Genomic DNA, 16,306 nt, shown 5'->3' on the forward strand with positions numbered 1-16,306 from the left:
TCTCTGGGCTGTATTGAGAAGTCACAGACCTGGGCTGTGCTGAGCAATCCCTTTTGAGATGGACATCACCTAAGCTTTAGGAGCTGCTGAGCTGGGACTCTGGGGGGCCCTGGAAGGCTGGGCTGTCGCTCGGTTGATGGCGGCATGTCAGCCGCACCATGTGAGTGGCGGGTGCTGAACTCTACTCAGGTTCCCTTGGTGGTATGTTTAGCTCCTTGGAAGTTGTAGGAGGTCTCTTCACAAGCTGGCTAGCAGCCCATGGGTCCACCTTCTCTCCCTTTAAATCCTTGTCTCTGGTGTTGGCACTGTGTGGGAAAGCTGTGCCACAGTGGCACCCATCGCCCGTGCAGCAGGCGGGGCTGTTTTTCGTTGTTCTTTTTCCCTCTCAGTTGGTCGCCGCCGCCGCCTCCTCCTCCTCCTCCTCCTCCTCCTCCTCCTCCTCCTCCTCCTTCTCCTTCTGTCTCTGGTGTTTATTGTTGCTTTTCCTCTGCTAAACATACTATCTAGTTTTGTAGTGCTCTGTTTTGGGGACAGTGGTGACCAAGTGTTCGCAGGATTCGTAAACGCGGCTGCTCTCGGTTGCCATCTTCCCCGCCTCTGTATAGTTACTCTTATCAGTAAGTTTTATGCCTTCCTATGCATTATTACTCACTAATGCTTCTTTGTCTGAAGGATTTCCTGTTATTGTAGAACAGGTCTGGTAGAGGTATATTCTTCCAACTTCTGCTTGGGAATATTGTTAGCTCCCCTTCGTTTCTAAAGGATAGGTTTGCTGAGCACAGTTTGTTTTTGGTACTAGAGATTGGACTCGGGGGCATTCTACCTATGAGCTTCACCTCCAGCCATTTTAAAACATTTTTGTTTTGACAAGAGATCTTCCCAGGTTGCTGAGGGTCTTGCTATGTGACCATGCCTGTGCCTGGCTGGCCATGTAGTGTTGATGAACAGCTTCTCCACCCCCTACCCCCTTCAGTATTGAAACCCTCATTCCACTCTCTTCTGGCCTGTAAGGTTTCTGCTGAGAAGTTTGCCATCAGGTGAATTGCAGCACTCCTATGTTTCATTTGTTTTATCTTATGGCCTTGTGAATCTTTTTTTTTTTTTTTTTGGTAGTACTGGGGATGGAACCCAGGGGCATTGTACCTCAGAGCTATATCCCTAGGCCTATTTTTTATTCTTTATTTGGAAACAGGATCTCACTAAGTTGCAGAGGGCCTCAGTAAGTAGCCGAGGATGTCTGTGAACCCAGATCTTCCTTGTCTCAGCCTCCCAAATGCTGGGATTACAGGCGTGTGCCACCACACATGACTTTGTTGTATCTTTGAATATGCTTTCTACTTCTTTGGTGTTCTCAAGGCCTTCTAGAACCCAAATGACCCAAAATTTTCTCTTTGAATATTGCCCCCAAGATGTTCCTGGAAGCTTTTTTTCATTTCTCTTCATTCTTTTTTCTCTTCCTATTGTATATTTTCTAATAACTAGTCTTTGAGCTCACTATTTGATCTGCTATTGATGGCTTCTCTCACTTTTTAAATTTTACTTTTAAGCAGCTCAAGAATTTGTTTTATTTTTATTTTTTGCAGACCTAGGGAGGGATTGAACCCAGGGACCTTTTACCTCTGAGCTACATCCCCAGCCCTATTTTTTATTTTCAAACAGGGTCTCCATAAGTCTCAAAGGCCATACCAAGTAACTGAGCTGGCTGTGAACCTGCAATCCTCCTGTCTCAGCCTCCCAAGTAATGGGATTACAAGAGTGCATCACCACATTCAGCTTGTTTGATTTTTTAAAATTTCTTAATTTCTCAAGCCCGGCCTGGTGGCACACGCTTGTAATCCCAGCATTCGGGAGGCTGAGACCGGAGGATCCTGGTTCACAGACAGCCTCAGCTACTTAGTGAGGCCCTCTGCAACTCAGTAAGACCCTGTTTCAAAATAAAGAATACAAAAATAGGGCAGGGAGTGTAGCTTGGAGGTCAAATGCCCCTGGGTTCCATACCCAGACCCGCAAAAAAAAAAAAAAAAAAAAAAAAAAATTTTTCTTAATTTCTGTTTTCTTTAAGCTAATTCAGTTTTCTTAAAATAGTTGTTTTAAATTCTGAGTTCTCACATACTGCTTCCTGTCTGGTCAGTTTCTGGCACCTTATTTTGAGTGCTGAGTGAGGTCATGGTTTCCTGAGAGCTCCTAATGCTCATTAGTATTGCAGGTCCTTTGGGCATTGAAGGATCATTTATTTTTCCCAGTCTTCCTAATCTGGTTTTGTATCACCTTTCCAAAAATTCTAAGCTAGCTACTTATTTTCTGAGACTATAGTCACTTCCACTATTTGAGCACTAGATGGTGTACAGATCTAGATATCTCAGAAGTCTGGTGGTAGGGTGTTGTCACTGTTTCACTACCAGAGTGCAACCCAAGCCAGGTTTTTCTCAAATAATCTGTTGTTGGGTTGTTCAAAAAGAAACAAGAGAGTCCCCACAGGCTTCATTCAGGTATTGGCCTATATGCTGCCAGCTTTGGGCAGCATCACTGTGTGTGGACCGACCCCGGGCTCTATATTATGTCTGTGGTCACTGAAGCTACCCAGCTGAGTACCAAACTGAGCCTGCAGCCTGCCAAGAACTTGCATAACACTGGTTTGGGGCCAAGGCTAACACTGCTATGGTATGCCTGTTGCTGAGATAAACCTACGGCCCAAGACCACTACAGCCAGCCACAGATGCTAGCTGGAAGAGAAGTCCCAGAGGCAGGGGTCACGGGTCTGCCCTTTGCATTGCAGCTTGTCTAGAGGCTACAGTTGCAGGCTGGCCTAGGGCCGGGGCTTTTAGGAATCTGCCCAGTGTTAGACTTCACCAGCCCCACACTAAGTTTCAGGGCAAACTCTTATGCTTGTCACCCCGACATACTCCCAGTGAATAGGATCTTGCATCATGCTTTGCTGTCTGAGACTGGGGTGATCTGGTGAAGGCAGACCCTTGGCCTCCTGGGCTTAAGCTAAGCTGGGTCACACCCAAGTGTCACAGCCACAGTGGCCTGCACAGTCTTGGATACACTGAGGTCCATGCTGTAGCTGGTAGTGTAACCGAGATGATGAGACTGTCCCACTAGAGCACAGGCCTCTCCCTGGTGCCTAGGAAATACTAGAGTCTCATCTGTGAGCACTGGGCTGGTGATAACTGTGCTTCTTAAGCTTAAGGGATGCCCACTGTGGCTACCTGGGCTGATGCTAAGCTGGCCTGAACTAGAGCCTCACAAACGCACGGGAGCTATAGGGGCACAGTCTTGGGAGGAGGGCAGGTTCCCCAGGCCCACTCCCAGGCTGGAACTGATACTGGTGACACTTGATCTGTCCCACAGATACTAGTGTCTCTCCTGATCCTGAAGCTGCTACAGAGGCTCCAGATGTGAGCTTTGGCCTGCGTGGATTTCCTTCAGTTTTAACGCTTCCTTGGTCTATTGGTGGCAGGCCTGGCTTCGGGGACTCTGAGGTGAAGCCTGAACAGCTTTTGATCTCTGCTCCCCAGGAGGTGGAGGCCTCCCCCTTCTCCACTCCATCTGTTGTGCCTCTGGAGGTTGTAGGTGGTTAGTGGAGACTGCAGGTGGTTGGTTTTGCTTCTGGGTCTGGTGCAACTCTCCACGGATGTTGCCCTGGTGGGAGGGGTTGTGGGGCTTTGCCCAGGACAAGATTACACGATGGTCAGCCTGATACTTGGTTTCAAATCTAAGGTCTGCCCTCAGTTTTCTCTACCTTCACCAAGCACAAGGTACCTCTCTCCAGGCTGGGCTTCTGGGGGAACTCCTTTCCTTCCTTCAATTTTTTTTTTTTTGGTGGTACTGGGGATGGAACCCTTCTACCTCTGGGCTACACTCCCAGACCTATTTTTTTATATTTTATTTGGAAACAGGGTCTCTTAAGCCAGAGAGGCTGGCTTCGAACCTGCGCGATCCTCCTGTCCCTGCCTCCCAGGCACGGGGATTACAAGCGTGCGCCACCACGCCCGGCTTCCTTCCTTCAATGGATCTTTCATTTTGCTATACCAGAAACAGGCAGTATGTTCTCTCATCTGACTTCTTTGGTGTGTGTATAGCTGTTTAGCTTGGTGTGCCTGTGGTGAGATCTGACAGATCTCAGGTGCTGTCTTACTCTGTCTCATGGATTCATAGAATCAAAGTCTTACTTCAGTTGACATGACCATGTATTTTAGTCTGTGGTTCTATTTACGTGGTAAATTATGTTTATTGATTTGCCTATGTTGAACCATCCTTGCATCTCTGAATTGGTATTGGGGAGATAGTGGTTTCATAGGATGGGTTTTGAGTGTTCCTTTTCACATGGCATAATTTAAGGAGCATTGATATTGATAGTTCTTTAAAGGTCTGGTCATCTGAGAATCTGTCTGGTCTTGGCTTTTTGTTGGGAGATTGTCTATTACTGCTTCAATCTCATTGCTTGTTATTGGTCTGTTAAGGTCTTCTATAACATTTAGGTTCAACTTTGATAGGTCATATATGTCTAGAAATCATTTATTCTAGGTTTTCCATTTGAATGGAAATAGTTCCTAATGACCCTCTGGATTTCAGTAGTGCCTATTGGAATATCCGCTGTGGCACTTGTAGTACTGTGATTTATGGTAAGAAATACACATTTTGGTCTTTTTTTGTGGTACTGTGGATGGAAGCCAAGGGCATTCTACCTCCGAGCTATACCCCCAAGCCATATATATATATATAATATATTTTTGGTGGTGGTACTGGGAATGGAAACCTTCTACCTCTGGACTATACTGCCAGACCTATTTTATATTTTTATTTGGAAACAGGGTCTCTTAAGCCAGTGAGGTTGGCTTTGAACATGCATGATTCTCCTGTCTCCGCTTCCCAAGCGCGGGGATTATAAGCATATGTCACCACGCCTGGCTCCTCCCAGCCCTATTTTTAACTCTTTATTTTGAAATAGTCTCACTGGCTGGGCATGGTGGTGCACACTTGTAATCCCTGCGCTTGGGAGGCTGAGACAGGAGGATCCTGCAGGTTCGAAGCCAGCCTCAGCTGGCTTAAGAGACTCTGTTTCCAAATAAAAATATAAAATAGGTCTGGGAGTATAGCCCGGAGGTAGAAAGCCCCTGGGTTCCATTCCCAGTGCCACCAAAAAAAAAAGTCTCACTGAATTGCAAAGGGCCTCACTAAGTGGTAGCTGAGGCTGTCTATGAACCGCGATCCTCCTGTCTCAGCCTCCCAAATTATAGGATTACAAGCACGTGCCACCACCCAGCTCATCTTTTGGTCTTGATAGATGGTTCTAGCCCTTGGAATTTCATGAGTAACAGTGGTACTAGGAGGATCTTCTGTTTTAAAGCTGTTTCTACTCTGGTACCCAACATGGAGCTCCTGCTGTCTTGGAACTTTCCTGAGTGATGGGAGCATCTTTTATTCCAGCAGGTGACTCTCAGTAGGTCTAGGATAGGGACTACATAACAGCAGGGTGAAGACATGATTAGACACTTGGAACTTTCAGCCTCAGCCCCACCATGAGGGAGAGGAGAGGGGTTGGAAATGGTGCTAATCTATCAGGTCTATGTGGTAAAGCCTCCATAAAAATCTCTAGAGAAGCTTGGAGAGTTTCCCAGTTAGTAAACATCAAGGTAGAGCATCCCACCCCATGAGCAGAAGGGTCCCTCCTGTCTGGGACCCTTCCAGATTTCACCCTGTGTATGTCTCCACCTGGCTGTTCATATCCTTAATTATACCATTCAGTTAGTAATGTGTTAAAGTAGGACATGTGTTTTTTTTGAGTCTCATGATCTCAAATGAACTAATTGAACCCGAAGAGAAGTCATAGGAAGTCCCAATTTATAGCTGGTGGTCAGAACACAGGTGTGATGACCTCATGCCTGGCCTCTGAGGTGGCAGGCAGTATTGCGGGATTGACCTTCCATCCTGTGGGTTGTTTGACTCCTGGTGGAAGGTGTCAGGATGAAGATGAATCACAGGACATCAGTTGGTATTTGCTGAGAACTTCTTGGCCTCTGAAAATCTCACATACATTTTGGTGAACGTAGGTAAGCGTTCTGAGTGTACCAAGTATTGTACTGAGTGAGGATAGGAAAAATTAGTTTTTTTTTTTTTTGTGTGTGTGTGTTACTTGGGTTGAAACCCAGGGGCATTCTACCTCTGAGCTACACCCCTAGCCCTTTGCTGAGAGACTCACTAGGTTGCCAAGGCTGATCTCAAACTTGTGATCCTCCTGTCTTAGTCTCCCAAGTACTGCGATTACAAGTGTGCGCCATCACCCCTGGCTGAATTTGGTGTTTGCTATCTTCTAGAGAACCATTGATGAATAATCAGATCATATTTACCTGGGTTCCAGACACTCCTCTGTGGGGTGTGTCCTGTGCATCGTAGGATGTATAGCAGCATCCTTGGCCTCTACCTGCTAGATGCCACCAGCACCTTTTCCCTGTTTGTGACAGCAATTTTCCCAAACCTTTCTTCATGTATCCCCAAGAACAAAATCACCCCTGGTTGAGAACCACCTGCTTAGATGCTTTCTGACTTCAGTGGAAGCCATAGCGACTCTCCAGGAAAGTCACAAAATTATGTTTGTGCTTTTAAAAAACCTAGGATGTAAACAATGCATTGGTAGGTGTGTGGGAGTGGGGCCCATTTTGTGTGAACACCTGAAGCTCATGCCCCGCGCTGTGTGTCTTGCCTGCAGATTGGGGAATTGTGATATCACAGCGGAAGACTGTCAATTCATTGCCAATGTCCTAAAGAACAGAAACCGCCTGCAGCATCTCTCCTTGGCAGAGAATCCCTTGATGGACAGAGGAATGGGATTTCTTTGTGAGGCCTTGAAGCACCCCAATTGTGTCCTGAAGATTCTAGTGTGAGTTGGTTCAGGAGAAGTGTGCTTGGGGGAGGTCTCAGAAATCTTCCAAGGATCAGTGCACGGTGAATGCAGTCAAATGCATTCTGCCACTGACCTACACCTCTAGCCCTCTTTACCTATTTATTTTTTTCTTTTTGTGGTGCTAGGGATTGAACCCAGGGGCTTTCTTCCTCTGAGCTACATCCCCACATTATGTCTTTTAAAATTTTTAAAAGGGTCTCATTAAGTTGCTGAGAGCTTCACTAAATTGCTGAGGCTAGCTTTGAACCTACCTCCTAAGTACTGGGATTACAAACCTGTGCCATTATGCCTAGGTAGGTTTTAATTTTGAGACAGGGTGTTGCCTAGGCTTGAACTCGCCATCCTCCGGCCTCACCTTCCTAAGTAGCCAGTATTATGGGCATGTGCCACCCGGCCCAGTTATTACTTCTTAAATATGTGCATCTTTGGGTGTGGTAGTAAAATCCAGTACTTGGAAAGCTGACATGGGAGGATTTGCAGGTTCGAGGACAGCCTCACCAATTTAGGGAGACCGTGTTTCAAAATAAATAAAATGGGGCATGGGGGTATTGCTCAGAGGTAGAATGTTCCTGGGTTCAATTCCCAGTTCCCCAAACAACAACAAAATAACAGATCAATTCTGGCAAAGATCAAGTATACAATACAGTATGATTAAGTAGTATTGTTTAAAACCCAAATATTAGCCGGGCGTGGTGACACACGCTTGTAATCCCAGCATTCGGGAGGCTGAGACCGGAGGATCGCGGTTCGCGGACAGCCTCAGCTACTTAGTGAGGCCCTTTGCAACTCGGTGAGGCCTGGTTTCAAAATAAAGAATAAAAAGTTGGGCAGGGGGTGTAGCTCGGAGGTCAAATGCCTCTGGGTTCAATCTCTAGACCTGCAAAAAAAAATTTTGTAGATATTAAAATGGTCACTATAGCTGAACAAATGAACATATCCATCTCATAGATAGGACTTTTTTATTTATTTTTATACAGTCCTGGGGATGGAACCGATAGGACTTTATTTTTTTATTTTTATACAGGGACATTCTACCTCTGAGCTACACCCTCAGCCCTGTTTGTTTGTTTATTTATTTTTATTTATTTATTTTTTGCAGGTCTGGGGGTGGAACCCAGGGGCATTCGACCTCCGAGCTACACCCCCTGCCCTATTTTTTATTCTTTATTTTGAAACTGGGTCTCACTGAATTGCAGAGGGCCTCACTAGGTAGCTGAGGCTGTCTGTGATCCTCCGGTCTCAGCCTCCCAAATGCTGGGATTAAAAGTGTGCGCCACCAAGCCTGGCTTAGATAGGACGTTTTTAGAATGTGTGGCAAGAGTGCTGAAGATGTGTTTAGAGCAAAGTCTGAAGTATATACAACAAAAATAAGCCCCAACATAATTCCATCCAGTATATTCCATTAAGCCAGATCTACCACATTGGTGCTCAGAATGGGTGGTGATACCCAGGGTCACCAGCCAGTGGTGATACGACCTGGAACTGGAATGGAGTTGGAGATGCTGATTCCTAGTTCCACACACTGATCTGTGTGTGTGTGTGTGTGTGTGTGTGTGTGTGTGTGTGTGTGTGTGTACTGGAGACTGAACCCAGGGACATTTTATCTTTGGGCTATGCCCTTAGCTCTATTTTTATTTATTTTATTTATTTTTTTGCGGTACTGAAGATGGAACCCAGAGACATTCTACCTCCAAGCTACACCCCCAACCCTATTTTTTATTCATTATTTTGAAACAGGGTCTCACTGAGTTGCGGAGGACCTCACTAAGTAGCTGGGGCTGTCCGTGAACCTCAGTCTTCCTGTCTCAGCCTCCCAGATGCTGGGATTACAAGTGTGAGCCAACATGCCCAGCTTCCTATTTTTAAGTTTACTTATTTTATTCTTGGTACTGGAGAGTGGACCCAGAGGCATTCTACCTCCAAGCTATTGCCCCAGCCCAATTTTATTTCTTATTTTGAAACAAGGTCTTGCCTTGAACCTGCGATACAACTTGTCTTAGCTTCCCAAGTATCAGGATTGCAGGCATGTGCCACAAAACAGGGTCTTCACTAGGTTGCTGAAAGTTTCTTGAGGTTGCAGAGGCTGACCTAGAACCTGTGGTACTCTTTTCTCAGTCTCCCAAGTACTGAGATTACAGGTGTGTGCCACCATGCCTGGCTCTCTCCCTACCTTCTTTCTTCTTTATTTCTGCTACAAGTTTCAATTTAAAAAAAAAATTTTTTTTTTTTTGCAACCTGGATTGAAATGGTGATGTCTTCTACCTCTACCTCTGAGCTATCTTCAGCTCCCTCTTTTTTATTTATTATGAAAAAGGGGCTGGCAAAGTTGCTAAGGGTCTCACTAAATTGCTGAGGCTGGCCTTGAACCTGCTATCCTTGTGTCTCAGCCTCCCAAGTACTAGGATTCTAGGTGTCCACCACCATACCTGGCTGCAAATTTCCATCCTTTTAATATATTTTATTTTATTTTTTTGTGGTACTAGGGGTTGAACCCAGGGGTATTCACCTCTGAGCTACACCCCAGCCCTATTTTTTTTGTGTTTTTGCAGTACTGGGGGTGGAGTCCAGGGAGGTTCTTCCTCCAAGTAACACCCCGAGCCCTATTTTTTTTAATTGAACCCAGGGACATTCTACCTCTGAGTTATGCCCATAGCCCTTCTTTATTTTTATTTTGTTTCTTTATTTTGAAAGAGTCTCATTGAGTTGCAAAGGGTCTCACTAAGTAGCCGAGCCTGTCCTCAAATCACAATCCTCTTGTCTCAGCTTCCCAAATGCTGAGATTACAAGCATGTGCCACCATGCCCAGCTCCCATTCCTATGTTTTAGTTTTTTTTTTTTTTTGGTGGTACTGGGGTTCCTGGAAGCCCTTCTACCTCTGGGCTACACTCCCAGACCTATTTTATACTTTTTATTTGGAAATAGGGTCTCTTAAGCCAGCGCGGCTGGCTTCGAACCTGCGCGATCCTCCTGTCTCCGCCTCCCAAGTGTGGGGATTACAAGCGTGTGCCACCACGCCCAGCCTTAATCTTTATTTTTAAAATAGGGGTCTCACTAAGTTGCCCAGGGGCCTCACCAAGTAGCTGAGGCTGGTCGTGAACCTGTGATCCTCCTGTCTTCGTCTCTCAAGTATTGGGATTGTACGCGTGCACTACCACCCCCAGCTTTTATCCTTCTATCTTCTCAAGTGGCGGTGGAGCCCAGAATGACTTGAAGGCTTTTGCTGGAGGCAGCAGGATGATGTCCTCACAGCAAGCTTCTGTGGGCTGAGGACTCCTGTATTTGTCTTTGCAGGATGTCTTACTGTTGTCTCTTCTCCTCCTCCTGTACCTGCTTCGCCGAAATCCTGGTGTGCAACAGATCCCTGCGTCTGCTGGATCTGGGCTTTAACTTCCTGGAGGATGAAGGAGTGGCGACTCTCTGTGCAGCGTTAAGGAACCCATGCTGCACCCTGCAGGAGTTGTGGTAGGACTCCTCCTCTGCAGGGTTTCTGTCTTCAGCGCCAGCACTCAGGAAGGAGGATTGGTCTGAGTGTCTGTGTCCCCAAGTCAATACAGTGAATCCTAACCCCAAGGGGATGGTACTAAGTGGTAGGGCCTTGGGAAGGGATTAGGTCATGGGGATCGAGCTCCCTGAATGGGATTACTGTCCTCATAAGGATGTTCCAGGCATTGGCTGTGATGTGGCGTGCTATAATCCCAGTACTTGGGAGGCTGAGACAGAAGGATTGCAGCTTTGAGGCCAACCTGGGCAACTTAGCAAGGCCCTCAACAACTTACTGAGACCCCATTTTAAAATAATAAAAAGGGCTGGGGCTATAGCTTGAAGGTAGAACTATCCTGGGCTCAATCCCCAATACCAAAAATATCAATAAAAAGGCCCCAAGCACTGTGCTGTCCCTTCCACCATGTGAAGACACAGAAGGCACCATCTGGGAGCCAAGCCTCAGCACATGCTTGGGCACTCACACCTTGATGTAGACCTCTGATCCCCAGAACAGAGACATCGGTTTCTGTTGCTGGCAAGCCACCCAGGCTCTGGTGTTTTATTCAGGCAGTCCATGCAGACAGAAAGCTGGCTTCCTCTTCTCTGGGCCACCTGGTGGCTGCTGACCAAAGCAGCTGTCAGGACGGGCTGCTCAGCACATGGCTCTGCATGGGGGTCTCAGGCACCAGAACGGCCTTGGTGGAGTCCAGGGTATCTCTGAGATGTGTGCAGGTGACTTGCCCCTCCCAGGTATGCATGAGGATGAGGCAGTCCTCACCTGGAAGGATGACACTGGCTCACTGGAATCATGCACAGGAAGAACTGTTGTTGATCATGTGTGCTCAGTAAGTGATAGAGGTATAGCACGAGAGCCATCCACTCCTTCTAGGGACCAGAGACTTCTGAGTAGGTTGGTGAAGTTAGTAGAAACTCTGATTTCACTCTCCCATGCACTTCCATTTCCTTGAGTGTCCTGTGCACACATGTTCACACATCAGGCACATACGTACACCATATGGGGTAGGAGAATACGTACATGGCTAATATCATGGTGTCTCTATCTTGGAACTATTGACATTTTCCCACATCATTGTGTGGTGGGGGCTGTCCTTTGTTGTACAGAAAGTTTTTTATATCAGCATCTTTGGTTTGTCTGGTAGATTCTATAGTAGTCTCTCTCCAGCATGGCATGCCAAAAATGCCTCAAGACACTGCAGAAGAAACCCTGCCTGGAAAAAAAGCAAGCATGTGTTGGAGCCACTGACACACACACACACACGCACACACGTACATATTACCAGGTATATACATTTATCCCTATGTATGGGTGTATATACAGTTTTTTTTTTTTTTTTTTTTTGGTGGTACTGTTGGTGGAACCCAGGGGTTTTCTACCTCCAGGCCATACTTCTAGACCTGTTTTATATTTTATTTGGAAACAGGGTCTCACTAAGTAGCTGAGGCTGGCTTCAAATCTGCGCGATCCTCCTGTCTCAGCCTCCCAAGTGCAGGGATTACAAGCGTGTGCCATCACACCCAGCTCTACACACACTCCTATTAACTATCTATTACTGTGTCTGTGTATCTCTGTATCTATCATCCAACCATCTTTTGTGTGTGTGTGTGTGTGTGTGTGTGTGGCACTGGAGATTGAACTCAGAGGCATTCTACCTCTGAGCTAAACCCCTGGTCTGATTTTTTTTTTTTTTTTTTTTTTTTTATTTGGAAACAGAGGGCCTTGCTAAGTTGAGACTGGCTTCAAAACTGCGATCCTCTTCCCTCAGCCTCCCAAGTACTGGGATTAAGAACGTGTGCCACCACACCCGGCTTCATTTATCTTTCAATCTGTCATTTCTCATTTATCATCTACCCATCATTCATCTAGACTCTACATATCACCTCTGTAACATTTACCATATATCTATTTATCCAGATCCATTTACCATGTACCTAAATTGTGTGTCTATTTCCTATTTTACATCTATCTGTCCATCTCTCTTGATCATCTGCCCACTACCTCCCATCTCTCTCTGTATGAAAGGAGGTAGTGAATTTTATGGGAAATCATAAGCTTGACATCTGGAGAGGCATCGGACCACATTATCAGACTTCATAGTGGGGGAAGTTCTCACCAAAATGGTGACATTTGCACAGAGCTTTGGAGGCGATGCCAGGCAGCTCTGTTGGTTCTCAGGACACAAATGCTTTAGTGAGGGGGAGAAACTGGAAAGTCATCACATCTTCATCCTTAGCAGCATCAGAAGTTCTTGGATATTTCTTGCTTCATGTGAATCAATTATGAGATGCTAGGCTGTGGAGACTGGAGCTCGTGAGTGTGTACCTTTGTGTGTGTACATTTCCTCCCCCCCAGGTTGGTAGGTTGCTACCTCACTCCTTATATCTGTATGGACATCTATAGTGTTCTTATTAGTAACGAGAACCTACAGAGACTGAGGCTTGGGAAAAATGAAATACGAGACGAAGGTGTCAAAAAGTTGAGTGAAGCTCTGAAGCATCCTAACTGCAAATTGCAGAGTCTTGGGTGAGTATCCGCTGAACATGGACGTGGGAAGGGATTTCTACTTCGGTAGGATGAATAGGATTATTTGAGGGTCAATAGGATTAAGAACGAGTCTGTGTGGCATAGACTGACGAAACAAGGGTTTGCTCAGATATGAGACCTTAGGTGGTGGTGGCTGGCTCTTTGCTGTGGGGGCCTCCGTGACCACTGTGAGATGTTGAGTGGCACTGCTGTGGGTGTTGCCCCTGGTGGGGATGGATGTCTCCTGTGTGTTCCCTGCTGCAGGCTGGAAGAGTGCCAGCTCACCTCTGACTGCTTCCCGGACCTCGTCTTGGGTCTTATCTCCTGCAAGACTCTCTGGAGCCTCAACATCAACTGGATCAGCCTGGACATCGAAGGGCTGTTGCTGCTGCGTGAAGCTTTGCTCTATGGGGACTGTGGCCTACACTTACTCGGGTGAGCACACACAGTCTCGCTGGGTGGTGAGTGGCCTCAGGGCAAGGTCTGTCGCCGTGTACCTGCTGCGTCTCAGCACAGGTGACGTGGGGCTGGAGGGGCTGCCACCTGTGCAGACTGTAGGAGATTGGCTGCTTCCACTTCTCAGCGCTGGCACCACCTCTCCCACTGTGACTTATCAAAATACCTCTAGAACCTGGGCATTGTGGTGCACACTTAAGAACCCAGTACTTGGGGAGGTTGACACAGAAGGATCTCAGGTTTGCGGCCAGCCTCGGCATCTTAGTGAGAGATCCTGTTTCAAACTAAAAAACAAAATTGGGAGCCGGTTGTGATGGAGCATGCTTGTAATCCCAGCATTTGGGAGGCTGAGATGGTTCACAGCCAGCCTCAGCTACTTTAGTGAGGCCTCTGCAACTTGGTGAGACCCTGTTTCAAAATAAAGACTAAGGCCGGGCGTGGTGGTGCACGTTTGTAGTCCCTGTGCCTGGGAGGCGGAGACAGGAGGATTGCGCTGGTTTGAAGCCAGTCTGGCTGATTTAAGAGACCCTGTTTCCAAATGAAAAAAAATATATATATAAAATAGGCCTGGGAGTGTAGCCTGGAGGTAGAAGGGTTTCCAGGAACCCTAGTACCACAAATAAATAATAAATAAATAAATTAAATAAATAAATAAATACTAAGACCCGGGCATGGTGGCGCACGCTTGTAATCCCAGTACTTGGGGCTGAGACAGGAGGATCACACAGGTTTGAAGCCAGCCTCAGCTACTTAGTGAGGCTCTCGGCAACTTAGTGAGACCCTGTATGCAAACAAAATATAAAATAGGTCTGGGAGTGTAGCCTGGAGGTAGAAGGCCCCTGGGTTCCATCTCCGGTACTGCAAAAAAAAAAAAATAAATAAATAAATAAATAAATAAACCAACAAAAACAAATAGGGCTGGGATTGTAGCTTGGAGGTAGAATGGCCCTTGGTTCCATCCCCAGTAACACACACACATACACATCCAGACATTGTCCAGTGTCCCCTGGGGCCAGTGTCACTGTTTAAAGCCAGGGCTCTGTGACACACATCACCTCTGGGTGACGTTGCCCCAGAGCAGGGCAGGTGAGGGCTGAGCACCTGCTGTATGTCATGCTGAGCACGTGGCTGTGAGCACAACACCCCATCTCTGCCCATGTGAGTGGGTTCTCGTGTGGGTGGGAGGCCTGAGTATGAAACAGGTGATGGGTGGTGCTTGGTTCTGACAGTATTCACTGCGGAAGAGGTAGGAGATTTGGGGGTGAGGTTGGCAGTGTGATCCCCAAGATCCCACTGTCTGGGAAGAGCTCTAAGTTCCCGTGTCCGTGGACCCTTTTATCCTGATAGCACCCCGTGAGGGCACACAGGTTCTCCTACTTCTCCCGTGAGGACTCTGATGCTGAGGGAGTGTTTCCTGCTGGGGTATGTGGCCAGGGAGGCACTTGGTTAGATGCAGAAGCTTGGCCATGAGAGCCCCACTTAGTTCTTAGTGTTGTCAAGGTGACCTTGAGGGTTCTCAGTACTAGGGAAGAAGTCCCAGATGAGGGATGTAGCAAGAACAAGGTCCCTGGGGCCCAGGGACTGTGCTCCAGGCCTGCAAAGGAACCTGGGATTCAAAAACAGAGTAAAGATGTAAATTGGTCCAGGGGAGAAACAGACTAGCTCCTATCCAAACAAGTCAGGCAGTAAAACTTGCATTACAAAATCTCTCTCCTCACTGGGTGTGTTGGTGCATGCCTGTAATCCCAGTACTTGGGGGGGATGAGGCGGGAGAATTACAAGTTCAAGGCCAGCCTCAGCAAGTTAGCAAGATCCTCAACAGCCTAGCAAGACCCAGTTTCAAAACAAAAAATAAGCCGAGTGTGGTGATGCATGCTTGTAATCCCAGTACTTGGGAGGCTGAGGCAGAAGAATTACAGGTTCGAGGCCAGTTTCAACAAGTTAGTGAGACCCTTTTTCAAAATAAAATGGGCTGAGGGTAAAGCTCAGAGGTAGAATGCCCGGAGCTCAATGCCTAGTACCAAATCAAACAAAAAATAAATAAAAAGGACCGGACATGTCGCTCAGACATAGAAAACTCCTGGGTTCAATCTCCCAAGTACCACAAAAAATCTTCCTCCTGCTTAGCCCCCATTCACACCCAAACCCTACATCTTCTCAACTGGGACCACCATCTCCCACTTCTCACTACACTCTGTAGATTAGTCCTTGCAATTGCCAGAATCTTTGCCATCTTCTCAGAAAATCCAAGGGCAAAGAAACTCCCACTCCTGTAAGTGTCTGAATGCCCAAACCTTTTGGACCTACCATGCCTGCTGTACCCTGTGCAATGAAGGGTGAAATTATACACACCAGGCAAGAAAAGGGTGTGCAGGAGGGAGAGGGGTTCCAATCTTACCATTTCCTTGTGAACTTATTTCAATTTCCCTGAAACATGGGGTGGGGGACTTAAGCCTTTTTTTTTGTGGTACCGGGGTCCCTGGAAACCCTTCTACCTCTGGGTTACATTCCCAGACCAGTCTTACTGACATGTGCCAAGGTCTGAGACACTGATGTGGAAAGAGTGAGGCTAGGTGGGAGTGACTGAGCTGTTTACACTTAAAATAATTTGTAGCACTTGTTATTTCAAAGTGGGTAGGGGTATAAATGGAACAGGCTGGTTATTAGTAATTGTTCAAGCTGGCAATTAGTATATTATGTTTGAGAGAAATCAATAAGCTTAAAAAACAACTTCTCTAGGGACTAATCAATGTGTCTGGGCTCATAATCAGCTAAGGAGAAGTTTACTTTATTTTTCGTGGTACTGGTGATTAAACCCAGGAGCATTCTACCTTTTGAGTTACATCTTCAGCCTTATTTTATTTTTATTTATTTTTTGTCGTAGTGGGAATGAAATCCAGGGGCTTTCTACCTCTGGA

At 46.6% G+C, this 16,306-nt stretch overlaps 1 protein-coding gene across 1 annotated transcript in view; it reads left to right on the top strand.

The window, feature by feature from the left end:
- NLRP9 (NLR family pyrin domain containing 9) overlaps positions 1-16,306 on the top strand; it is a gene marked incomplete at both ends in the record, with an annotated part of 61,421 nt that overhangs the window by 26,166 nt on the left and 18,949 nt on the right. Inside the window, 6 exons of the mRNA XM_080703760.1 lie at positions 2,512-2,633; positions 3,355-3,579; positions 6,736-6,883; positions 10,199-10,369; positions 12,762-12,932; positions 13,197-13,367. Of these exons, the coding sequence (XP_080559886.1) occupies positions 2,512-2,633; positions 3,355-3,579; positions 6,736-6,883; positions 10,199-10,369; positions 12,762-12,932; positions 13,197-13,367 (1,008 nt within the window). The remainder of the gene's footprint in view (positions 1-2,511; positions 2,634-3,354; positions 3,580-6,735; positions 6,884-10,198; positions 10,370-12,761; positions 12,933-13,196; positions 13,368-16,306) is intronic.

Source organism: Muscardinus avellanarius, assembly GCF_963383645.1.
Source record: "Muscardinus avellanarius genome assembly, chromosome: 10".
Taxonomy (NCBI): domain Eukaryota; kingdom Metazoa; phylum Chordata; class Mammalia; order Rodentia; family Gliridae; genus Muscardinus; species Muscardinus avellanarius.